Source organism: Pimephales promelas, chromosome 5, assembly GCF_988280905.1.
Source record: "Pimephales promelas chromosome 5, fPimPro1.hap1.1, whole genome shotgun sequence".
In the NCBI taxonomy this organism is placed as follows: Eukaryota; Metazoa; Chordata; class Actinopteri; order Cypriniformes; family Leuciscidae; genus Pimephales; species Pimephales promelas.
In genome coordinates this window covers 23,728,285-23,752,544 of record NC_142773.1, presented here as the reverse complement: position 1 = coordinate 23,752,544, position 24,260 = coordinate 23,728,285, and the positions used below count along the sequence as shown (strand labels likewise).

Here is a 24,260-nt window from a genome sequence, read left to right as displayed (position 1 = left end):
CCATGAGCAATACATCTGTTGCTGTATTTGTTAATCTTTGTTTATGTTAGTTAATAAAAATAAAGCTGTTCATTGTTTGTTCACGTTAGTTCACAGCACATTAACTAATGTTAACAAGATTTGAATAAAGTATTAGTAAATATTGAAATTAACATTTACAAAGATTAATAAATGTAGTTAATTAATGTTAACTAATGAACCTTATTGTAAAGTGTTACCATTACATTTGAATTAGGCAAATGGGGTATAAAATTATTCACAATACTTGGAGTTAATATTAGTATTAACAATATTTAGTATTAAACTAAGGTTTAAATTAGATCAGTATTTCACTTATCAATACAGACACATAAGTGTTGGTTATGTGAGTTAGAAGCTCAGATCTTTTGTTAGGCTAAAGTGTATATTTGTAGAACCAGGTCTTAGTTTTGTAATCAAACTCCATCTATAAAAAGGGACCATAATGCCGCTAGTATTTATAATTATACAAAAAAATCAATAATGCTGGAGTTATTAAAGACATTTCTCTTTCTCGTTCCTTTCATATTGTAGCTTTTGTTTGACTTGCTTTCTGTTATAGTACACTGGGGAAAAATGCATTTCATTCGTTTATTTCTGACATCCTTCTTGTAACTGAGCCAAGCTTACAAAAATGTTGATTCGTTCAACAAATATGTTGAATGGAATTGCAATTCCATTTCTATTGGGAAAGTTACGTTTTGTCTATATGTATCATTTCAATTCTGGAAAAAACCTTATTCAAAAAATGAGAAAAACTGAGGTGCAAAAATAAACACATTTATGACTTTTATTTGTCACATTTAATTCAACTTAAAATTATTTTTCAAATAAAAGAAGGCCAATATAATTGTTTTCCTACTTATATGATGCAAAGAATATTGGGCACCCATCTATTGGGTGATGTAGTTGCTGCATTAGTTATAAAGTCACTTTCTAATGATGACCTGTATAATCTACAAATGGTTATTGATTATGGCCGTGGAGACTGGAGTGTAGGTCTAGCCAGAAGCTGGAACTGAAAGTTGTTTGGGGTTGTTTGTTGGGACCTAAAAAATATGAGAAGGGAAGATGGACAGTGCAATTTCCTATTGTGAAAATGTTCAATTTGGGGCATTAAAAATGTTTAGTCTTGGTGATTGCATTACCTTGTAGGAGTGTTAACTGAGCTGAGTGTCCCTTTAAGATAAAAAGAGAACATAAGCATACAAACAGTAGAGAGTAGAATGTCCACCTTGAATGGCACCATGGATACTTTATGAACTCAAATAATGATATCTGACAGATATGATTAATAATGTCACTATTCCTCACTTACTGAAACTATGTACTGAACTCATGCCTGACATTGAGATAGATGACCCTGGGGGTGTCTAGAATAAATAAGATGTAAAAAAAAGTCAGACAAGGATTGCATATTTTGCTTATACAGATAACTATTTTAATTAAATAAACTATATACTAGAATATAGTAGAGCAGCTAACTCACTGTCATGCCTAGTCTGGAATGTCTAAACCTCTCCAAAGTGTCACTTGAACTGCATGACAATCAGAATTGGACAGTATTATTTGAGGGAAGGCAACTCTGCTGTTTTAATAGAAATTGAGATGATAAAATACAACCTACCTGACAGGTCTAGAGCGAGGTGTGACTAGAAATGTAATGGAAAATGAAATGTGATAAGAACAAAATAAAAAGAGTTTTATAGTGTTTATAAACAGTGAGGTTTCTGTCTCAAATGAAACTTGCTACCTGGTGATGTGACAGCCACAGGAAGAATCATTCTTGGAGTTCCTCTATATATAGAGAGAAAATATTTTAAATGTTGATATTATATAATATAATGGCACATATCTATGCACATAGGCAATTATCTGTATTTACCCATTAATCGGAAACCGCCCAGGAGATGTCTGTGTGGAGGGGAAAAAAATGATCACATCTGAAGAGAATGCAAGTTAGAAGGCAAGTGAGGGACATGCAATAAGAAACTCTCACCCTCCTCTGAGAAAGCGGCTTCTTTAGTTCTTCGTTCTCTAGTTTCAGCTCAGAGACTTGCCTTAAACAAAGCACAAGTTACTAAACAGTCCCATTTTAAGTACCACTGAATATATCTCAGATCTAATCACCACCTGTGGCACTGATCACGAACTTCTTTCAGCTTTCGTTCCAGTTCCGCAGATTTGCTTCTTAAGAAAGCGATGACTCGCTCCTTCTGCCTTTTCTGAAATTTAGCTATCTGAAACAAACACATCTCCTTAATTTATAACTGGCAGAATTGTGTTTGCTTAGGATTTGATGTCACTGTGACATGATTTTGTGTACCAGAGTTCACAGCAAATGCTTGGGTTTTCCAGTCTTACAAAAGCTTTCGGTTATAAATTAATTGGGACAAATGAAATGTATTTTGAAAAGCTGAAAATGACTGAGACCTTTTCAATATGTTCCAGACGAGTCTGAACGAGTTTCACTGGATCATTGAAAAACATCTTTTCCTGAGGCTTCATCTTCACAAAACAAAAAGAATAAGTAAGAAACACAGAGGTTGGAAGAAATAGATAATAATTGTTTGTATAGGTAGGTTAAGTTATTTTCCCTAACTAATTATAATGCTTTTAACCATAGTGAAAAATGCATTAAAGGTTTGTAATGCATTAAAGGTTTTCATTTTTATTCTAAGTCATTTCAGACAACTCTGAAACTCTGGACGAAAACTCTGCTTTCATCCTCTTTTTATTCAATTTGAAAAAAAAAAAAAATCTGCACTATACGATTATTTTATCCAGTTTTCTATTACTTAAGAGGTCGACAGTTTAAAAAAATAAAATAAATAAAAACCCTCATTATATGTCACATTTGACTAGTTGTGTGCTGTATGAAAGAAACCTGTCTACATCAACTGAACTCAATAATTAAGCTGTGGCTTGAAAACTTAATGACACTCTTAAAACAGTGTATGGACAGAACTGTATTTAGCACTCAAAACAAGTCTGACCACCAGGTCCAGCTCCAAAGGGAGCCATGGGACCCTCAGGGTGGGCTAGAAAGTTGGGGGGTGGGCCAGACCCACCCAGGGCCCCCCTGAGTAGAGCTAGCAGTGTAAAATGTGCCTGCTCATCATCCGGTTTCAGTGGACTCGACTCACCTGATCAGATATGCGTTGGTAGTTACAGTTGGCATGACAAACGCTGCACTGGCCTTCAGAAAGACATTAAACTTGAATTCACATTATCTTCGCGCAAATAACAAAGGTACAATTATCACAACATCCCGAAAAAAACGTTTCCGGACTCACTTGCATTTTCGCAGGTCTCACAAAATATATGGCCACAGCTAGACACAACGAATTGTTTTCCTTCGCTCACAAAACAGTTGTTACAGTGAAACCAGTTCATAACACCACTTAAATAATTTTTCAAAGTTTAAACAAGTTTTATGAGTGATGTTTATCTGAATAATTCACATTCACCAGTAGTTGGTTGAGTAACGGATCACACTTCTCCCACTGGCGTCGAGTGAGCCACGCACGTAGGCGTCACGTCACTGGATGGCGCCAGAGTAAGTAAAATAAATTCAAGAACTTTCTCCATCTCACGCCATCTCGTGGTCCGAGAAGTTAGAAACCCTGGTTTTTAAAAAGTCTCTCAAATTCATTATCCCATGTTCTTTACAACTGCAGGAGAAGCAGTGTCACTTCAGTTTTCGTATTGTTAAGTTTTTCTTTCCCAATCATTCACGCAAAAAAAAAAAAAAAAAGTTTGAGCAGCTAGAAAAGCTAATTTTCACAACACAGAATAGAGAACATCAATTTTATAATAGTTTATTTTGCTTAAACAGTTGAACAGGCACAGAGAGCTCCATCCTTAAGACATCCGAAACAACTCCAGTGGCTTGGAGGAGCCCATCTTTGAAAACAAATTAAACAGGAAACATGTCACATTATGGAAAATAATAATAATAATAATAATAATAATAATAATACCAGCAAAGATTGCAAACCTTGCCAAATCCATGAGGCATGACCCAGTGCTTAGTTTTCAACGACAAGAGGCCCAAGCACAGAAGTCGAAGTATAGTAATCTGTCAATTAATCAGTTTGCCAATTAGTATAAGTCAGATAAATACTCAAAATGATCCTAGAAACTCCTAAAATGGTGCCAAAATATTTTATTTTTAATGGAGGTCTCAGTTACTGTAATCATGGTTTGTATTTTAAGCAAAAACAGGGAACATTCACCTGCTGTTTTTTCTCTTTTCTTTCTTCCTTTACAGTCAGTGTCACAGCAGCTGCAGAGAGAACTCTGGGATGGATCATCAGTCAACACCCACCTGCAAAAACAAGAGCATGCACGTTTCTTTTCTAGCCAACTGGCATCGGTTGTGTCATGAAGAAACTAAATCAATGCAACCTTGAAAAAGTGTTCTCTAAAGTTAACAAAAAAAAAAAAAAAAAAAAAAAAAAGTTCTTTTAAGAACGGATCATTGGATGTTCTTTGGGGAACCCGAAATTGTTGTATGGCTCTTTAGGAACCTTTATTTGAAGAGTGTATTCAGAATTCATTTTTTAAAATTATTATACCGTGAGCTTTTCCGGTCATATTGACAAGCTTTATTGCTACCACTCAGGTCGCTTGGGTCCCATGCCACAAGTCTGCAATGCAGGTAGACCTGAGGATGGGGCAAAAGAAAAATGAGAGAGACAGAGACAGAGACAAAGACAGAGACAGAGACAGAGACAGAGACTTGCATCTTCTCCGATGGCAAACTTAAAAGCTTGAAGACTCAGCCTGATCTCTGACAACTGGTTTCTTGGCATAAACCTGGAGTTTGTCTTTTTGCTGTCTACCAGACACCTTCAAATAAAAACGAGAGGTAATTACACCGTAATCAATTTAAAAAGGTTAAGACCAAGAACTGTGCTAATCATTCCACTGCTGTGGAAGAAAACATTATCGCTCCAGAAAGAGCACACCTCGTCTTAGCACATACCCCTTGTTGGTAATGAGTGGGTAAATGTGAGAATCTGGACCCAATTCTGGTGTTGTGGAGGCCACACATTCATCCAGGAGCAGTATTAATGGCTGATGGGTCATCTGGTCAAATGAAGCAGCTATTGGGATTGTTGAGCCTAGTGGGAATGTTGTGGTAGTGGCCAGAGCACTAAAGTCATCTATAATTAGAAAATCTGTTATAAGAAAATTTTATATTCAAGAAGATAGTCAATGTTTCATTATTTACAATAAGTACATATGCATACCCTTCATGAGAGTCAAACGAAAGGACAGATCTCCCTGGCCATGTATATGAAATAGAAGAGGACCATACAGGGGCGGCGTCCAATCTTCTGGCCTGAGAAAAAGACAGCAGGTTTTATTTAGAGTTTGACATAGGTCTTCAAGCAGAAGATGGATTAAAATAGAGCACAATGTCACCTTTCATATTTACAGGCCACAGGGTAAAAAAGTGGTGCGGTTTTTGAGAATGTTGTATAAGTGATTTCACTCTCAAATACAAGCTCATTGATTGTCACCTATGAAGGGAAAGAGATTGAGAAAAAAAAAAAACTAATGAATAGATTAAGTATTTTCTATACACAATGCAGTGCCATTTCAGTACATTAAACAACTTTGCCATTGCACCACATGTGAAGAAATGTTACTTTTCTCAGCACCGCCAATTTACCCCAAGTCATCTTTGTGTCAGAGGTACTTCTGTATGACTCAGTGAATTAACTAGGAAGTACAACTTTGTTTCCCCAAGTTATTAGCGAACAACCCAGTGATTTATCCAAACACAGTGAATTAAATGGCAAATCAGTCATACTTTAAAATAAAATTCCTTACTGAACTTACCATCCTCCTAATATCACATGACCCAAATTCAGCATAGAACACTGCCTCAGACACTTGAGGATTTACATTAACCCGGGTTGGAGGGCAGCTGCCCAGACGGAGAAGGGATGGATCTACTTGAGAGTTTGTCTCAATCCATCGCACAGACATTGAGTTTTTGCCACATTCCACAGTAATTTCTGAAGGGAGGTGAATTTGGAGAAGATGACTTTAGAATTGGTGTGTGCAAAATTCAGCAATAGTGTGCAAAACATGGTGTTAAAAAGCCCTATCTGCTATAAGTGTCACATTACCTGCTTGCGCCACTAAGAAAACAACCAAACTGAAAAAAACTAGTATCAAAAAGGAAGACATTTTGACAATATGCTGTGGCCTGCTTCAAGCTAATTTATGCGCTTTGATAGCTAACCTAATTAAAGGATTCCCACCTGAAACACATTGTTTGGATGAGCTTAATGTACATCAGCTGCTGATGCTCTGGCTCTGATCATGTTAAACGTGGCAAATATTAGTATTCTAGAGATGAGTGCAAAATAAAATATTTTCAAATGTATTTAACCTTAAATAACTTTGTATTGACTACATATCAAGTGTGTTAGCTGTATAGAGATGGCATTTATTTTGGTTGTGAATTTTACAAATGCCAGCTAAAGGGCTTTTGTAACACATAAATTTAATTACAACCAACTCACTAGCATTTTCACATTTCTGGCATTGCTTTAAACCCATAAATGTGGCAACTCTTTAACCCCAGTCTTTGTAATAGCTTCCCGGCGGTATTGCAACAGGTTGAAAAAACACATTTTTTTTTTTTTTTACAAGCTTAGGCTCTGTGTTTTTTTTTTTTTTTTTTTGCACACATCTGACCATACAATTACTAGTTGTATGTTTTCACAAATCACATACTCCAAGTTTCTAAAGGAGTTTTAAAGTCCCCATGTGGTGGAACACACACTTTCAATGTCTATATGTCTATGGGGTGTTTTTAATATGCTTTAAGGCAAACCATTTACTAATTCATAAGTCAGCACTATTGCCAAGTATTTTCTTCTTAAAACTGCAAGTCAAGTCACATTTATTTATATAGCACTTTTTACAATACAGATTGTATCAAAGCAGCTTCACAGTGATAACATGAAAATAATACAACACAGATCAATATTGAATATTAAATGCCCCCAACTAAGCAAGCCAAAAGCAAGGCAACAGTGGCAAGGAACCAAAGTGTTAGACAGTATTCTAGGCTGATACATGTGGAAGTTTTTGGTCCAATAATTAGAATCTCTTTTTTTCAGAATTTAGTAGCAGGAAATACTACACTCTAAAAAATGCTGGGTTGTTTTAACCCAATTTTGGGTCAAATATGGACAAACCCGAAATGTTGGGTTAAAAATGTAATGTAAAAATTTAACCCAACGGCTGGGTTAGTCCATATTTGACCCAAAGTTGGGTTAAAACAACCCAGCATTTTTTAGAGTGTAGTCATCCAATTTTTTATATCAGCTATGCATTCCGTTACTTTTGTGAGTTGGTAAGTTTCGTAAGAAATATACAGCTGGGTATCATCAGCATAACAGTGAAAGCTAATTTCATGTTTCCTAATAATATCTCCTAATGGTAGCATGTACAGAGTAAATAGCAGCGGTCCTAGTAGTGAGCCTTGTGGTACGCCATACTGAACTTGTGATCGATGAGACATCTCTTCATTTACTGCTACAAAGTGATAATGGTCAGATAAGTATGATTTAAACAATGCAGTTCCACAAATGCCAACATAGTTTTCTAGTCTATTTAAAAGAATGTTGTGGTCAATTGTCAAATGAAGCACTTAAATCAAGTAACACAAATAGAGAGCAACCACGATCGGACGATAAGAGCAGATCATTTGTGACTAATGAGAGCTGTCTCGGTACTATGATGTGGTCTAAATCCTGATTGAAAATCCTTGCAGCTATAATTTCTTTCAAGAAAGGAACACGGTGCAGGACAACCTCAATGCACTGCAGTGAACCAAAGACGGGCTCAAAATAGCATTTTGAAATAGCTGGTGTTTTTGACGTCACAAACCACAATGTAACCAATTATCAACATGTGACCGAATGAATCCAACAAGTGGATCTCTGGTGTGAGTTAGTGGAGGCAGGGCAAATTTGCATTTTCATAGAAACGTGAACAAGATGAGAAAAGGGTGTAGAGTTATATTAAAGCTATTTTAAGGCATGAAGAATTTTAAGGAAAAAAAAAAAAACATGTAATTTTGGTGAAGGGATACAGTTATTGACTATAGGGGACTTTAACATGCATGACAACCTCAATAACCTGCTCCCTCAGCTGGGAATAATCAATTTAATTATATGATCAAAAGAAAATATAGAGGCAATTTATGAAGAGAACATTGATGACGCCAGTTTCCTTATCACTTTGGTCAAAGAGATCATAACAGAGACAAAGTTTCAAATAATAGACTTAAAAGGATGTTTCACAGTCTTTTAATGAACAAAAAAAAGTCATACAAATTTACTTCGTTGGCCACTCCTAATGACTCCAGACCATAAAATCAAGCTCCTACAGAAAAGATGGAAAACATCAGTTCATTCCACATTATGGTTATTTATTCAGGACAAGAATGTAGAGAGTAATCACCACTGACCTGTCAATTAACCACTGCATCACCAGACAGCCACTCACCCTACCAATGAGAAAAACAAACCACTGCAACATGACCAACAATCCCATAATAATATAATATAATAATAAAAAAAAAAACATAGGACAGTTTAAAACATTATTAGCATAATTACAAACCTTTCTAAAGGATAAAGGATGGCACATCAGAGTAAAATCATGCTGAATCATCAGTAATTGTCAAAGGTCCTAAAACAGACTTGAGTACCAGTCCTTGAGGTGCTGTAATCCCAACACATTGCATGTTAACTTAAAACCATGTTAAAGGGTTTGCAATTTTAACATGATCATTTATTTGCCATTATGCTTTTGATTTACCGGAATCCGTTTCCCTCTTTCCACGAACTCCACATGTTGAATCACAGCATTGACAAATAGAACTCTGGAACGGGTCATCTAAAAGCTCCCATCTGTTAATGAAGGTTTATAGGATATTTTCCCATCATGTCAGCATTTTGAAGGATTTTATGAGCAAATCAAGAATACACTTACTCTCCTTTGGCTTTATTATAATTGCAGGCCTTCTTCACATCACTGAGGTTGTCAGGGTCCCATGCAATTAATTTGCAATGGATATAGATCTGCAGAGTTGGGAGAGAAAAGGCAGCAACACATTCAGATGATTAACTTTCCGCATTACAATGAAGACACTGCCTCACCTCTTGTTCCACAGCGAATTTGAATGCTTGAAGGTGAAGCAGGATTGAGGAGGAGTGAGATCTTGGTAAAAACGTAGATAAACTGTTCTTACCATCCACAAGACACCTATAATGGGTTCACTTTTAGTCAATTATAAAAATATGGCCACTAAATTGGAGCAAATAAGGAAGGTCTAACTTCATTTGATGTACTGACTAATGGATATTTCAAATAATCAAAAATATACACACCCTTTATTGGCGATAAGTGGGTACGTAAGACTATCCGGGGAGATTTTGGGAGTTGTAGAGGCTACACATTCCTCAAGAAGCAATACCAGGGGCTGATGGGCTTGCTGATTAACACCAGCCCAAATAGGGACAAAAGATCCCAGTGGAAACACACTGGATTCTGCAGGACCACTGAAATCATCTGGAAAGAAGATTATGATAGGAGAGTTACTGTTAGAACAAGAATCACATACAATGAATCAAGATCGGCCTACATACGATTGAGAATTGCCATGTGAAAGTCCAGAACTCCATGACCTTGTATGGCACCAGAAGAAGAGCTATGGAAGGCAGGAGTCCAACCCTTTGGCCTGAAGACAAAATCAAAATAATTGTACATCATTAATGTGAATGATTTGGGATTGAGAGTTGAAGACCTGCAGGCTACCCAGTTGTGATGTTACCTGTCATTCACACATCTGATTGTATAAGTGAAAGAAGGAGGGTTTGGCTTTGGCAATGGCCTGTAGGTTAACTTGTTCTCATACAGCAAGTATTTCCATGTAGCCTAATTGTAAGGAAGAGGGGAAAGTATTTATCATCACCATGTTTTCAGGATTCTGTGATTACCAAAGTCAGGAAGTGAACTTACCGTCCGTCTAAACTCACACTCACTAAGTGGATAGTAAAAGTCTGCCACTGCTCCTTCACTTGACACATTTAAGAACTGTGAAGGAAAGCAACTCCCCAAGAAAAGACGAGCAGGATTTCCAGACATCGATTCATTAATTTTCCACCGAACGTGAACAGAATGTTCGCCACATGTAACTTGGATATCTATAGTAAAAGGAGAGAGGAAGTACTTTATTGTACGCCTCAAGATTGAAGAAAACTGAACAATTCTAATAGCCTATCCATGTTTAGAACCTGGTCTCAAAGTAGGCTGTTAGTAAGTAGACCATCTTGAACCAGCAACAACAAAAAAATAGTTTAAAACATGATGCTTCATCTACCAGCCAATGATAAACTACTCTGCTTTAAAGCACAATTTCCCACTAAAGCTGGATTCTTTTAGATGTTAGATTACATGTTAAGAACTTAAAATGCATAATATTTTCTTGCGCCATAATAAACATTACCATCATTACTATTTTCAGACATCACAAATGCTGCAGCTACTGAAAAAACAAGCAAACATTGCCATAGGTAATTCATGATCAGATGCAGACCAAATGAGGTGTATACCAAACGCTGTCTATAAGCAGCTGAATCCTGCTACTTCGTCAGTTATCAGTTGCTAATTTACAACACCTGACAGGGGAGGAAATGAAAAAAAAAAGTAGCATTTATTCACTAATTGGAATGTATGCTACTGTATATTTGCATTGTAATTAGTTCAATAGCAATCTACAATTTTGTTTATATTTTGAGCAGGTTTTTTTGTTTTTTTTTGTTTTTTGGGGGTATTTATTTCGTAGGCTCCAACAAGACGCCTAAAAGCGGAACCATTGTACCATTGCTTTAGTTAACAAACTAGTACCCGGAGTTTATTTCGGATACACGGGAAGTCAGACTGGTTTTTAGAATTTTAGTTTTCTTTCGTAGAAGCGTTTTAACCGGTTCATTTGCAATTACTATTGTTTAAAATATCAGATGATATCAGGTTATCTAGTTTCTGTTAACCTTGTATGAGTTAAAATACAGCCCTCAATATGTTGATTAAAGTTAAGGTGAGCGATTTTTTTCCACGCATTTTAGCTGTCGCTGTGTTTCCATATTGTTATAACCTGGTTTATTAGTTTCAGTGTTAATAACATGCTTAGACTAATTAAACTGTATTAGATTTGGGTTGAATTTCTAACTATTTTATTAAATATAAGATTAACCGATTATCTATTTAAAATCCTCTCAAAATGCAGACTTTTTCAACTACAAGTGAAGTGATTCAGATGTGTAAAAAATTGTGTGTATATTTATTTTTTAATCGTGTCTCTCAGACACTCACAGGTAAAGAAATAGAAATTGACATCGAACCCACGGACAAGGTATGAGTGTTAATGTACATGAAATGCGAATAATATTTGTGTATCTTTGGCAATATTTGGATATTTATTATGCGTTTTTTTCCCAACAAGGTGGAAAGAATCAAAGAGAGGGTGGAAGAAAAGGAGGGGATCCCACCACAACAGCAAAGACTAATTTACAGTGGAAAACAAATGTAAAGTTCCCCATTAATATTAAATGAATCAATTTGACCTTAAAATATCGAGGAAAAGAATGCGTTAAAAAAATTGATAGTGTTCTTATCTATTTTTCTCTATTTCAGGAATGATGAGAAGACTGCTGCTGACTACAAGATTCAGGGAGGATCTGTCCTGCATTTAGTTCTGGCTCTCCGAGGAGGGGAAAACCTGCACTAGCCCTGTAATCTCCGTCTTTCCTCTAGTCTATTATGGTAAACTTGTAAATAGTAGAAATCGGTTTTATTATGTTCATAAGCAGACCGGTCAGGTGGCTCTGCTGCTTAAAGCCACAAGTGGACATTTGGCTTTGCATACATCACACTCTGAGTCATGTTATTGTGATTCTGAACAGTTTACAACCTAAATATCAGTTGACATTCATTTCTGCCCTTTTTGCTCTGTGGTATATGATGGTATATATACACTTAAGCAGGTTAAAAACTGTTTACTGATGTTTTAAGACAGACACCGGTCCCTTATATAGATTCATTAATTAGTTGACATTATTTCTTGTTATTTAAAAATTCTCATTCAACTGTTAAACATGCATTAACGAATGTTATTTCGTAAAAGAGAGGCTCACGTGTACCATCATCTTCCTAAACTAATTTCTTGAATGTGGTGCATTATACCATATATTTGTTTTATTGTATTGTTTGGATAAAAGAGGAATAAACAAATTGGACAAAGGGATATTTGTGGCTTCTCACACACACAATAAGGTTATTTGAGAAATATGAATATAACATTCTCAATATGTTAGATGGTAAGTTCACATTCAGTCAAGAAAATCAGTAAACAGAAAAAAAATGAGAGGCTTAATGATAAAGGCAATTGGAGCTCAAATGAATTAAATAGGGCATCAGAAGTATATCTGTAATTCAAATTCTTAAACTTGTTGACAGAGCTATTTAGTGACCGTGCACTAAGGAGCTTATCTAATGACTGTGTGCATTAGTTTGACTGTTCACTTTTGTGCAGTAATGACAGCACATCAAACCACACTTTGTTCAAGACAATTCAAACCAAGATACCACTTCATAAACACCTGTTGTATCAAATCTGCCGTGAGAGTGTTCAGTCCATAATAGAAAGGTTGACATAATAGAACAGCTGCCTATTCCCGTAGATCTTAATTTGAGAGACAGTCATGTCATGACAGATTCTGAACTCGTAGTTTGGTCGCAAGGGGATGATTGATGGCTAACAGTTCCAGCCCAGACTAGGAAAGGAGTCAATTTGTACTGTGTCCTGATGCACTGCATCCTGATGCGAGTAAGACACTCGAATTCGCATCTTAAGGCTGACCTGTAGGGGGGAAATAAAAGTACAGTCAAGCTTGTTAATATATAGCACCGCTAAGTTTAGTGAGAAACACAGTCGCACAAAACTAAAGCAGGATGGACTTGCCTTGTTAGGGTTGTTGAGTAAAACCGTCTGTGTGACTTGACCAAGGCCATGTGCAGGAATCACATTACCGCTTGGAGCCTTCATCTGCAGCTGAACACTCTAAAAAATGAGAATAATATTTTTTTTCATGTGATAGCAGCGCATGATAGATTCTGACAAACATATCATTTCTTTCTTTCAAATTTACAACCTCATTTCCAGAAAAATTGGGACATTTTAAAAAATTAAATTCAAAATCAAAAATGTGTGCTTTAATTATCAAACTTGTTTTCACTGACCAACTTAATTGCATGCACGCACACAAAGGATTATTAGGAACACCATTTTAATACTATGTTTGACCCCCTTTCGCCTTCAGAACTGCCTTAATTCTATGTGGCATTGATTCAACAAGGTGCTGAAAGCATTCTTTAGAAATGTTGGCCCATATTGATAGGATAGCATCTTGCAGTTGATGGAGATTTGTGGCATGCACATCTAGGGCACGAAGCTCCCGTTCCACCACATCCCAAAGATGCTCTATTGGGTTGAGATCTGGTGACTGTGGGGGCCATTTTAGTGCAGTGAACTCATTGTCATGTTCAAGAAACCAATCTGAAATGATTAGAGCTTTGTGAATTTGATTGTGAATGATTAGAGCTTTGGGTACATGGTGGCCATAAAGGGATGGAGACATGGTCAGAAACAACGATATCCAATTGGCACTAAGGGGTCCAAATGCTATTAGCTGGACTAATCCCACCCCAGAGGTCGTCATTTTACTCTGCAGTGAGTAACACTTTGTGGAATGGGGAAAAAACGCAGTCTCGAGAAATGTTTTTTAAAACTCTTACTAATTTTAACTTGAGTGCCGCGTAATTAGAACGCAGTGTCTTGCATGAGACGCTGCGAAAGATGCAAGAGCAACTGTTATACGTGTCCGTCTAGCACATTTACATAAAAAAGCAATGGAAAAGTCATGCATTGGAATGAAAAAAAAAAACCGCGTTCTGTGTGAACTAAGACAGCAATTACTACAGCTATACCATACTGAAATATATATATATAAATCAAATACTATAAAACCAATTATATGTAGCTGAACACCTACACCTAGTCTATTAATTGGATTAGCATCAATATAACAGAGGACAATTTTATATTGTAATGTGAACATGGATCATTTAACGGTGAATTCTCAACAGTGGAGACCTGTCATTTTTGTTTTATAAAGAAATTTTACATAAGAAAAACATTTTGTGATGCTACTGCCTACTTGTGATTAGAGTTTTATAGGGAATTCTTTGAATAGTGACAAAGTGTGTTGGGTGAAAAACTTTGGTAGTGTTTTGGAAGTATTGTATAAAGTGTTTTGGTAGTTTAAGTGCATTTTGAATGCGCAATAAACTCCTGTGCCAAGTTGAAAGTTAGTTAGGAAAAATGTGCAAAAAGTTTTTAAAAGTGACTAAAGTATTGAGAAATAAGAACATAAATAAAATAAAAAACTGTTAATCTTTCAGATTCAGTAAATTGTTTTGTGTGCCTGTCACTTTTTGAACAACGGTTGAGTTGTTCACTCTAGTACACACTCAAAAAACATGATGTTATAAAACACTGTTGACAAATAGGTTTATAGTGAATTTTCATGAAAACGAGCTGAAATTAATATCAGACCTTAGGTACAGCTGCTTGAAGAGTGAAATTGGTGACGTCACTCTGAGTGGAGTTAGAGGCAATAAGGGTGACCGTGACATCTGTTTCTGTCTGTTTGTCACATTGGGTTTTCAGGGTTAATCCATTCTTCTCGTACACCGTCACAGTGGGAACTACATGCAAACACACCAACACCAAGGTGAAAATATTATCACAATTTAAAATAATCATTTTCTATTTTATTAAATATATTTTAAAATTTAATTTATTCCTGTGATGGCAATGCTTAATTTTCAGCTGGATAAACAGGATGTATTTGCAATAGAAATAGAATTTGTAACATTAGAAATGCAATTTTTGGTCAATTTAATGCATCCTCCTTGCGTAATAAAAATATTTTATTTTAAAAATAAAAACTGATCCCAAAATGTTAGTGGTAATGTATCTTTCAGGGGTTTTTTTTTAAAGGTCAAACACAACTGAAGAAATCATCAGTGCTTCAGGTGTCCATGTTCTCACCTGGTGTCAGTTCCAGTCCTCCCAGTAGGTCAAGAAGATCGGCACTAGAGGTAGTTGTTGGAGTGATGGTTGGGGCAGGCTTGGGCTGGAGAGGCATGTCGGTCCCACCCAAGAGATCCAGAAGGTCGCACACCTTTAACAAAAGAATAAATACAAAAAATGTCTATCTATTCTTCAACAGTTCAGTGTCTAAATACAATATCATATAATAATTACCTGGCTTGCTGGTTCTGAGAGCAAACCTGCCTCAATTAGTTTGGGTTTGGATGGGTCAGGCTCCTTAATCTCGTCTGATGTGTCTCCATTTGTGTGTCCAGGTGAGTTCTTATCCATTACAGGCATTCTTTCCAACACTGCAGCTCTGAGAGGAAGACAGCAAACGTGATTGCTTAATCCTGAATTGCTTAAGAGCTGCACCATTCATGATCTCAGGGTTTTTTTTTTTACTGACAAATAATAGGCTAATAAAGCACACAGCGGTACCTCATGTGGTCATATTTCTTGAAGAGTGCATTATATTCGACCGCTCTCTGCTGAAGTTCCAGGTCAATGCAGCTGCCATAAATACTGACAATACTTCTGATTCGGCTGATTATGAGAAAAACAGAAAGATTAAAAAGATCCAAGACAAAACAGGCTCAAAGAAACAAGCAAATACATTGAGAGAGCAGATGTACTGTACAATATCAGCACCATAATTGTTATAAAGCACTAATTTAGTTTCAAATTTTAATTTTCTATTTTTAGTATGGTAACATTTTTCTGGTGTCCCAAAAAACATGTAGTTTTATTACAATTACAATGTTGAAAACAGATGTGCTGCTTAATATTCTTCTTTGTTTGTAATGATATAAATGTCTTAACTGTCACTTTTGATCAATTGAATGTGTCCAAGCCCAATAAAAGTATTAACTTATTAAAAACAAAAAAAAACAAAACTACTGACCCCCAATATATATTGGATAGATAATTATTTATGCTCAATTCCCCTATTTTTCTTTTAGAGTACAAATGCTGTCCTTTAACTTGCATAAAAACAAAACACTAATATGTAAATAACTGTTGAATGTAATCTTCAGAAAATCTCAATATGGATGTCCTTTTTTATACTGTACGTTATATTATTGTGATGTCTAAACTCACTTGTGGCATTTACAATGATTGAGTTTAGTTTTCAGTGTTTTAAATTCATTTAGACAAAATACTGTAGAATTATACAAATACTTCTTACATTATTTTTCATATTCAATTCACAGTGCATTTTTTTGCCAGTATTTCATAATAACGTTTCTCACTCGACATTGTCAGTGATCCGAGTGCTCAGCTTCATGGTAGCAGTGAGTGCGAAGCCTCTGGTTGCTGGTGATGACATGTGAGACTGAAGAACTGTCTCCAAGGCCTCCAGGACGTCATCTTCTGTAACCTAACGGCAGAAGAGCCCCAAAACACAACTTAAACAACAAGTACTGTGGTGGTACAGGGGAGGCATCAGATATCAGTACCATGGCAATTTGTTTTATTTATCATGGTGTAATTGATGTCCAAAACTACGTTTTCAAAACTGACTAATTGGTTAAGGATAGAAATTATTGTAAAGTATAATTAATCTAGTTTGTGAGACAACTTCTCAGATGGGTTGATGTTCACCCAAAAATGAAAATTTTGTCATTTACTCACCCTCAAGTTGTTCCAAACCTGTATGAATCTCCTTCTGCTAAACACAAAAGAAGATATTTTGAAGAATGTCGGTAATCAAATAGTTGATGGACCCCATTGACTTCCATAGTATGATAAAAAAATAAAAAAAATACTATGGAAGTCAATAGGGGTCCTATCAACTATTTTGGTTACTGACATTCTTCAAAATATCTTCTTTTGTGTTCAGCAAAAGAAAGAAATGAATACAGGTTTGGAACAACATGAGGATTGGAACGCGAGTTATTTTGACAATAATGGCTGTAGAGTTATTTTCAGAGGACAGTAAATATATACTGCTATACAAGCAGCACATTGACTACTTTATTTCTATAGTATTGTCGAGAAGATATACTAAAATGTTTTCTGAAATGTGAGGGGTGTACTCACGTTCGTGAGATACTGTACAAGGTACATCAAAAAATAAACATTTGAGCTACCCTGGTTCCTTGTTAGTGCCTTGCAACATAAAATATTCTATATGTATTAATTTACATGTCAGATTCACATTGATCCAGTATTAACACCAATTAGTGCACCAAATGTGCTCCCCATATAATTTTACATGTATCATCATTTTATTTCTGTTTACCTGCATAGGCTCAATCTCCTCACACTCTCCCTTCAACAGCAGGTCTCCATACTCCCCTATACACCAGCACGCAACTTGGACCAAGGATTGCTATGAAAATAAACCATCTATTACACACAAACAGGAACGTATGAAATGTTCACACATGACATGTCATTGCCCAAAGATGCTCAAAGGCCTTCCTAATCAAACACACGTGATTCAACTTATTAGTAGAGACGCAAGACCTGTGTAAATGGCCCCTTATAAGCAAAAACATATCCTTACCTGTGAAATATCTTTTACAAGCGCTCTATAGAGCTTGTGAACAGTGTAACAGTGGAGCTCAGAAGCAGTAGTGATGAGTTGGATAAGGTTGGGCACAGTCTCATCTCTTACATCGCCCCCTGCCTGAAAGAGAAAGTACTACATTTAAAACTTGATACAGTAGTTCACCTAATACATTCTAACCCAGTATCATTTTCTTTTTTTGATGAATTTTAGGAGATATGTTTTCTATACAAATCTATCTTGTGGTGCCAGAAGGCTTAAAATAAAGCTAATCAGTCATATTGGCTACTTTTATGATCCTCTGTTGTTATTTTTCGAGCTTGGCATTTAACAAAAACAACAACACCATTTACATTTATTGCATGGAAAAGCGATAAAACGATGCCAAACATTGTGGGTGAGATTTCCTGTTGTGTTTCACAACAAATATAATTTCACATTATTGCTTATTTGCAAATGGGAAGACTTTTTGTTGTATTTTGGGAGGCATGTAACCATTTCGGTTGTGTAGCAGTGGCTATTTACCGTAGTGAGCACATGCAGGATGGTATCAATGTGCCAGCGCTTAGAAGGGGAATACCTGACCAAGACACAGAGTGAGAGACACACAAAGACAAAGTGCTGTTCAATGCCTGTATTTTGCTGCCACATATACAAAGATAGACAGGTTAACACAAAAAACGACAACATAGCAATAAATCAGGATTCCTCCACATGACACATTTTAGAATGGGTTAGCCATTGATTGCAAAGACTGAGCTCATGAATATTAATTAGCTCAGAAGGCCACTGCCAGTTAATCTTCATGGTCCAATTGTCTAATTAATATTCAAGAGCCAAACCTTAACCCTGGTATTTCTTATAGACTGATGTGTACAGATATGTTTGAGTCACGGTCTTGTATACGTTTGGCACTGAGACGTTCCACATGCTGTTTGAGCTAGTTTGCCGGGATATGTTTACATGTTGATTTTGTATATTAATTAATTATTCATCGGGGGGAGCAAATCTGTAGTAGGACTTAATAATTTACCATGAAGATATGGGTAAAAACTACATTTCTAAAATACACATTTGTGTCTCCTAAAAATTATGAAGAGTGAAGTTTGTTCTTTTTGCTCAATACACATGCCCAAAAAAATGTAACATACCTTATTTGATAATCTTTTGCCTTCCAGAGTACATCAATTCAAATGTACAGATTCTTTAAGTTAAATATAGATTTAGCACCACACATTATCTGATATCCTTAGCTACCTCTCGAGGTTACATAGAGAGGTAACACCAAATGATGGAAAATGGCATTGAATGTAGGTATGTGTTACAGGACAATACTTAGATATGAATGACTGTGTTTAATAGGAGAGATACACAAATGAGTGGAGCTGAACCACAGACATATAATGGATGAAACTAACAGGTAGATGCAAAGTACAAAGGATTGATGATACCTTTCAGCAGCGTTGAAGATGCCAGAAGCGGTTTGAGATCGAAGCTCTAGGGGACAGGTTGAAAGAAAAATGAGAAGCTCCTTCATCATTGAGCGAATGTTCACAGCCGACACAAGGGCAAGTGACAGATCCAATGCACGACTGCATAAGAAAAAGAGCAGGATGAATAACTGTAATTAAACCTCAATTTATATACATCTGTGTCGTTTGTGCATTCTCTTTTTTTATATAATTTATAGTACCGTTTCACCGAGGTGTCTTGATCTTTCAGGCAGTCCACAATGGTGCCTCTGTGCCGCTGCACTGCATTGTGGTCAGTCTGCACTATTTTCTGGAGTGATGTCATTGATATGTAGCTGTAATAGATGAGAGAGACAGAAAATGAGCATGTAATGATTTTAGAAATTAAATAAAAATGCTGAAATGGATCTGCTCTTATTGCAAAATGAAAGAAACTACCATTTGAAAGATTGAAGTCTGTAAGAGTTTTTAATGTTTTTGAAAGAACCTCACATAGGTTGTAGTGAAAACTGAAATATTATAACAATTATTTCTATTTTAATATATTTTAAAATGCAACTTATTATTGTGATATTTTAGCAGCCATTAGTGTCACATGATGATCCTTCAGATATCATTATTATGAATGTTGTGCTAAATGATCCCAAACTTTTGAAGCTACTAGAACAAGAAAAACAGGCTGACCCAGACAGTCTCTGTATAATACATTCTGATTAGTCAGCTCAAATATGAATTAAGTGTACAATCAGGTCACAGCAGGAGAGAAACAAAAGTAGTATGTGGTGGTGTTATAAAAAATAAAATCCTATGATTGATTAGACTGATTTAACAGTTCCAACAGTGTTGTAGTCGAGACCACCTCACTCGAGTCCGAGTCAAGACCGAGTCCATAGAGAGTCGAGTCCGAGACCAGAGACGGTCGAGTCCGAGTCGAGACCGAGACCAGTGAGGGTTGATTACCTAATTTACTTTTATTTACTTAGAGAAATCCTTTTTTTTTTTTTTTTTTACTGAATTTACTTAGAGTTTAAAAAATATGATCAGTTTAGGGTAAAAAGGCCACATAGTAGGTGGTGTTAAAAGTAATTTTATTACAATTTGTCATGCGCAGTTGCGCACTAGAAAATCACCAATCACTGGGCGTGTCAATCAATTTAAAGAAATATTTTATTAACATACATTAATAATCATGAAAAATATTTGGAATTGAACTCGAGTGGACTCGGGAATAATTCATTCGAGTCCTAAAAAAAAAATGTTCGAGTACGAGTCAATTCCGAGTCCAAATGGACACGAGTCCATGACAAGACCAAGACCATTAAAATATGGTCTCGAGACCGAGTCCGAGTCTCGAGTACTACAACACTGAGTTCCAATGCTTTTAAATATAAAAGTATTTAAAAAAGAAGAAACTTACCGAATATTCCTGTCATTATTAAGTAGAAACCTCCCCAGAATATTTACTGCTAGCACCTTAAAAGACATAAATTATATGCATTAAATGACCTGAAATAAACTACAGAAGCATCATATTCCACTCCTGTTTAACCCAAACAACCCTACTAATCATAAAACTGTATATTAAATCGTATATGAAATTGACACCAACCCTAAGCCCACTCTCTGAGTTGATGTCCATGATAGTTAGGACTGTTTCATACAGCACAGCACTGCCTGCAGTCTTACTGCTGTCTGTATTTGTAGCCACCTATGCAAAAGAATCACCAAGATCAAGCATTAAAACTCTGCTTTAAAAATGCATAACTAATATGATTAACTGCATTTCACAGGGTGTGTTTGTTCTATTATACCTGTGCCAACAAGTCATTCATGGCATCACTAGCGGTGTCATTATTGTGACCCAGAATTCTTAGCAATCTAAGGATGCGCACCTGAGGGACAAAAATAGACCAATCAAGTCCTGATATTCATACAGTTCAGTGTACCATGTAAAAAGTATGTTGTAGCCTGATATTAAGCTTGACTGTACCTGCAGAAAGGGGTCGCTGATACCAGCTACATTGTGCTCTGGAGAATAACTGGATGTCACAAGACCTTTCATGATCTGTACCAGTTCAGGAACAGCCTTATGGGATGGGAAGCAAAAAAATAATTAGTAGTCTGTATAACTGAGTAGTTAATGTACATCTTTTGGAGAAAATTCAATTAAATTACCTTGCGGAACTGATCAAGAGTGTCAGGATTTTGCACACACAATTCAGTGATAAGAACTACAGCCCCATGCAAAACCCCTGTGAAAACAATCAGGCAGTTACAAGACCCCATCATATTAAAAATACTGCACATAATACAAAGTTGTTTTGTGTAAGAAACACAAGTTATAAATAGAAACAATGTAGCTGACCATGGTTCTTCTCAGACAGAAGAGACCTTGCAGCAGGAATAAACAGCTCTGCAAGCTCTGGGACCTTTCTTATTATGTGGACGGCACACAGCGTGGCCTAAAGCAGGCATCATTATCAGTAGTACACAGAAAAAAACAAAACATAACAGTTTAGCAGGATTATGTTAATCTGGATGAGGACGTGACTTAAACACAAGGGCGTAGGTTTGATTTTGACATTGGTGAAGACATAAAAATCATATCTAGGGACAATTCAGTAGTCGCTGGATATTGGTGGGTCGCATATTCTGCGCCCATGCTTTAACTATACTTAAATAAGTTTACTGGCATGAAATGTCATGAACTGACCTTTTTCTTGATATAAGAATTAGAGGCCCTGAGGAGCCGTTCGATCTCTGGTGCCAGGTCTCGACACATCTCAGCTGAACCCATGCAGGCCAGAGTGCACAGAGCCAGAGACTGAACATACTGACTGCTGTGGGAAAGGTCACTACAACAGAGAGAAAAATGGCCAGACAGAATAACGATTTGAAACTGGAATCGAGTAATAATATAAATAACATATATTATAATAATATACAGCATTTACTTCTTGATTGAGTTGGTAATCAGTAAGCTAGCATCCTGCTTCTCATCCAGGAGCATCATGGCTCCCAGGTAACCCATCCGCTTCTCGTTGTACCTGGGGCTGGCAATCAGACGAACACACTCCATCTGCAGGAGTCGTCAATACTAAAGTTATCATCACCATAGTAAGATATAAACGGTGAAAAGACGAATATGAGAATATACAAAGGGATGCACAGATGAGAATTAAGGTGCTAAGATGTGATGTATCCATAATTGGAGATGTAAAAACGTGTTATCAATCAATGCAACAGCACACCTGGCCGAAGTGTGCAGGGTAGCCCAGCATATGCACGTAGAGTAGTTTTGCAAGGCTGTGCGAACGTTCCCCATTGTCACCATGGCGAAACTGTGCTCGGATATCTGCACACTCTCTTTGGATGATACCCCTCTCCTCGCCTTGTGTGCGGGCACTTCGGATGACCCGGATCATTTCTTGTAAACGCACTGATGGAGTCATGACTGTATCTGTAATCAGAGAAATTAAGATTTCATAGAAATTGAAAGAGGAACCAGCATATACCCAGAACAAAGCAATGGTTTAACATTGATAGTCATTACATACTTGTATTATATGAACAAGAACAATGTAAACATTACGAAATGTCTCATTTTTGAGTGTACTCTTCCTCTAAAATTGTTCTAAGGACCTAAATAGTTTAAAGGTTATTTGGGCCTGTTGCCTCTGGTTTCTCGACCTCCAGTTGAGGAACTTTACACCTGCTTTCATTTCAGATCTTCCCATGATGACTACATCCATTCACGCATGCGCACCGCGCGCGCTGCGCGGCCTTCAGTCGCTGTGACGTTACTAATCTACAAATTAATGCATTCCACATTTCCACATGATCTCATTATAGTTTTGACATCTAACAGAGCCATTTTCATATATACAGCGCAGTCATTGAATTCATAAATAGCCTGTTTCCTCGAACCACCACCTTTAAACACAAACGCTGTATGTGCATTAAAATTAGATGCAATAAAATCCTGATAAAACGTCAACAGTCAATAGATAACGACACTTGAATGATCCGAAAACGGCGATCAATTTGTGCTGCTCGTCGCTCTCATCGTTTGCAGGAGATGTAAACATGTCTTGCTTTGTGATGCACTGCATCTGTTTGTGATTAAACTGAGTATTACTTAGGATACTTTTCGGTGGCAAAAGTTAAGTTTGTACACCTCCCGAGTGTTGTAAACCTGTGTTTATATCCGCTGACGTTTCCTGCAAGTGATCCCGGGCTCATCGTCTTACCTTAGGCAGCGCAGTAATTCCAATCGCCAAAGCCAGCTGGCTGCTCAGTGACTAATTCATCCGCTCCTCCTTTTCTGTTTAACCTTACGATGTATCCGTTGGTAACCAGAGAAGATATTTTACTTTACGAGCAACTTTACGCAGTAACAGCATGCATACAAATGTGCATAAGCCTCATAGTACAGCGCGACTTCCGCCATCCGGGTGTGCCATTCATTCCCGTCCAGCTGCTCGGGAACTAGAAAATGATTTGTGTGTATTTAAAGGACCCGCGAACTATTTCCTGACGTTTCGTCCTTTTTCAAAGTAAAGTAAAGTCTTTCTTTTACTGTCTATGAGTAAAGTACCGTAAGTGATTCAATGAATATTACAAAGTAGTCTTACAGATTTATTCAATAAAAATAACTATACATTTTTATGTTATTACTTTTATAAGTAGTCCTAAACTAGTAAATAATTCTGTTACCTTTATATTCCTTTGAATCCGTTCATTGAAAATGTTTTATATAGAATGTAAATATTTTACTTTTTATGCTCACCAACAATTTATTAGATAAAAAATACTGTAAAATAGTAGTATTGTAGTACTGCTAACGTTGGCCTTATATAAATATGTTTCATTATATTTTAAAATAATGATTTCTAAAGTTAAAGTCAAATTTCAATTTATCATAAATCATGATGTGATTTACCAATAGTTATTTGTCGCAAATAACATTTCTTATTATTGATGCTGTTTAACAGTTGTGCTG

General features: G+C 36.4%; 5 protein-coding genes across 7 annotated transcripts; 1 reads left to right on the top strand and 4 right to left on the bottom strand.

The window, feature by feature from the left end:
- Positions 1 to 782: 782 nt before the first annotated feature.
- On the bottom strand, positions 783 to 3,553 carry rnf212b (E3 ubiquitin-protein ligase RNF212B). 2 transcript variants are annotated; one of them, XM_039654591.2, is made up of 12 exons: positions 3,315 to 3,553; positions 3,165 to 3,217; positions 2,452 to 2,526; positions 2,152 to 2,258; positions 2,018 to 2,078; positions 1,904 to 1,932; positions 1,772 to 1,815; positions 1,646 to 1,670; positions 1,508 to 1,556; positions 1,337 to 1,391; positions 1,167 to 1,197; positions 783 to 1,067 (listed from the first exon to the last, which is right to left on the bottom strand). In XM_039654591.2, the coding sequence occupies exons 1-12, from the start codon at positions 3,412 to 3,414 to the stop codon at positions 992 to 994; spliced, it is 705 nt and encodes a 234-aa protein (XP_039510525.2). In that variant the 5' UTR covers positions 3,415 to 3,553; the 3' UTR covers positions 783 to 991. The 2 variants fall into 2 exon arrangements, with proteins under 2 accessions (XP_039510525.2, XP_088987272.1); XM_089131146.1 differs by lacking the exon at positions 2,452 to 2,526.
- A 270-nt stretch (positions 3,554 to 3,823) lies between these two features.
- zp3f.1 (zona pellucida glycoprotein 3f, tandem duplicate 1) lies at positions 3,824 to 6,290 on the bottom strand. 2 transcript variants are annotated; one of them, XM_089131145.1, is made up of 10 exons: positions 6,165 to 6,290; positions 5,872 to 6,050; positions 5,452 to 5,549; positions 5,277 to 5,368; positions 5,009 to 5,204; positions 4,767 to 4,872; positions 4,599 to 4,687; positions 4,257 to 4,348; positions 4,019 to 4,099; positions 3,824 to 3,924 (listed from the first exon to the last, which is right to left on the bottom strand). In XM_089131145.1, the coding sequence occupies exons 1-9, from the start codon at positions 6,223 to 6,225 to the stop codon at positions 4,050 to 4,052; spliced, it is 963 nt and encodes a 320-aa protein (XP_088987271.1). In that variant the 5' UTR covers positions 6,226 to 6,290; the 3' UTR covers positions 3,824 to 3,924; positions 4,019 to 4,049. The 2 variants fall into 2 exon arrangements, with proteins under 2 accessions (XP_088987271.1, XP_039510711.1); XM_039654777.2 differs by having other exon boundaries at positions 5,009 to 5,189.
- A 2,054-nt stretch (positions 6,291 to 8,344) lies between these two features.
- On the bottom strand, positions 8,345 to 10,721 carry zp3f.2 (zona pellucida glycoprotein 3f, tandem duplicate 2). Its single transcript, XM_039654785.2, has 11 exons — positions 10,565 to 10,721; positions 10,078 to 10,262; positions 9,890 to 9,993; positions 9,705 to 9,796; positions 9,447 to 9,627; positions 9,216 to 9,321; positions 9,049 to 9,137; positions 8,875 to 8,966; positions 8,677 to 8,778; positions 8,522 to 8,560; positions 8,345 to 8,436 (listed from the first exon to the last, which is right to left on the bottom strand). The coding sequence occupies exons 1-9, from the start codon at positions 10,638 to 10,640 to the stop codon at positions 8,714 to 8,716; spliced, it is 990 nt and encodes a 329-aa protein (XP_039510719.2). The 5' UTR covers positions 10,641 to 10,721; the 3' UTR covers positions 8,345 to 8,436; positions 8,522 to 8,560; positions 8,677 to 8,713.
- Positions 10,722 to 10,990: 269 nt separating this feature from the next.
- Positions 10,991 to 11,982, top strand: nedd8l (NEDD8 ubiquitin like modifier, like). Its single transcript, XM_039654731.2, has 4 exons — positions 10,991 to 11,155; positions 11,423 to 11,470; positions 11,561 to 11,643; positions 11,752 to 11,982. The coding sequence occupies exons 1-4, from the start codon at positions 11,138 to 11,140 to the stop codon at positions 11,843 to 11,845; spliced, it is 243 nt and encodes an 80-aa protein (XP_039510665.1). The 5' UTR covers positions 10,991 to 11,137; the 3' UTR covers positions 11,846 to 11,982.
- A 310-nt stretch (positions 11,983 to 12,292) lies between these two features.
- ap1g2 (adaptor related protein complex 1 subunit gamma 2) lies at positions 12,293 to 23,715 on the bottom strand. The gene is made up of 22 exons (XM_039654729.2): positions 23,509 to 23,715; positions 22,510 to 22,718; positions 22,213 to 22,337; positions 21,972 to 22,113; positions 21,624 to 21,720; positions 21,434 to 21,510; positions 21,249 to 21,344; positions 21,070 to 21,150; positions 20,868 to 20,966; positions 20,676 to 20,731; positions 19,480 to 19,593; positions 19,238 to 19,378; positions 18,312 to 18,366; positions 17,784 to 17,906; positions 17,517 to 17,606; positions 16,525 to 16,652; positions 15,713 to 15,817; positions 15,446 to 15,590; positions 15,230 to 15,362; positions 14,732 to 14,883; positions 13,079 to 13,177; positions 12,293 to 12,976 (listed from the first exon to the last, which is right to left on the bottom strand). Exons 2-22 carry the CDS (start codon positions 22,708 to 22,710, stop codon positions 12,872 to 12,874), a joined length of 2,364 nt encoding a protein of 787 aa, XP_039510663.1. The 5' UTR covers positions 22,711 to 22,718; positions 23,509 to 23,715; the 3' UTR covers positions 12,293 to 12,871.
- Between the last annotated feature and the right edge of the window lie 545 nt (positions 23,716 to 24,260).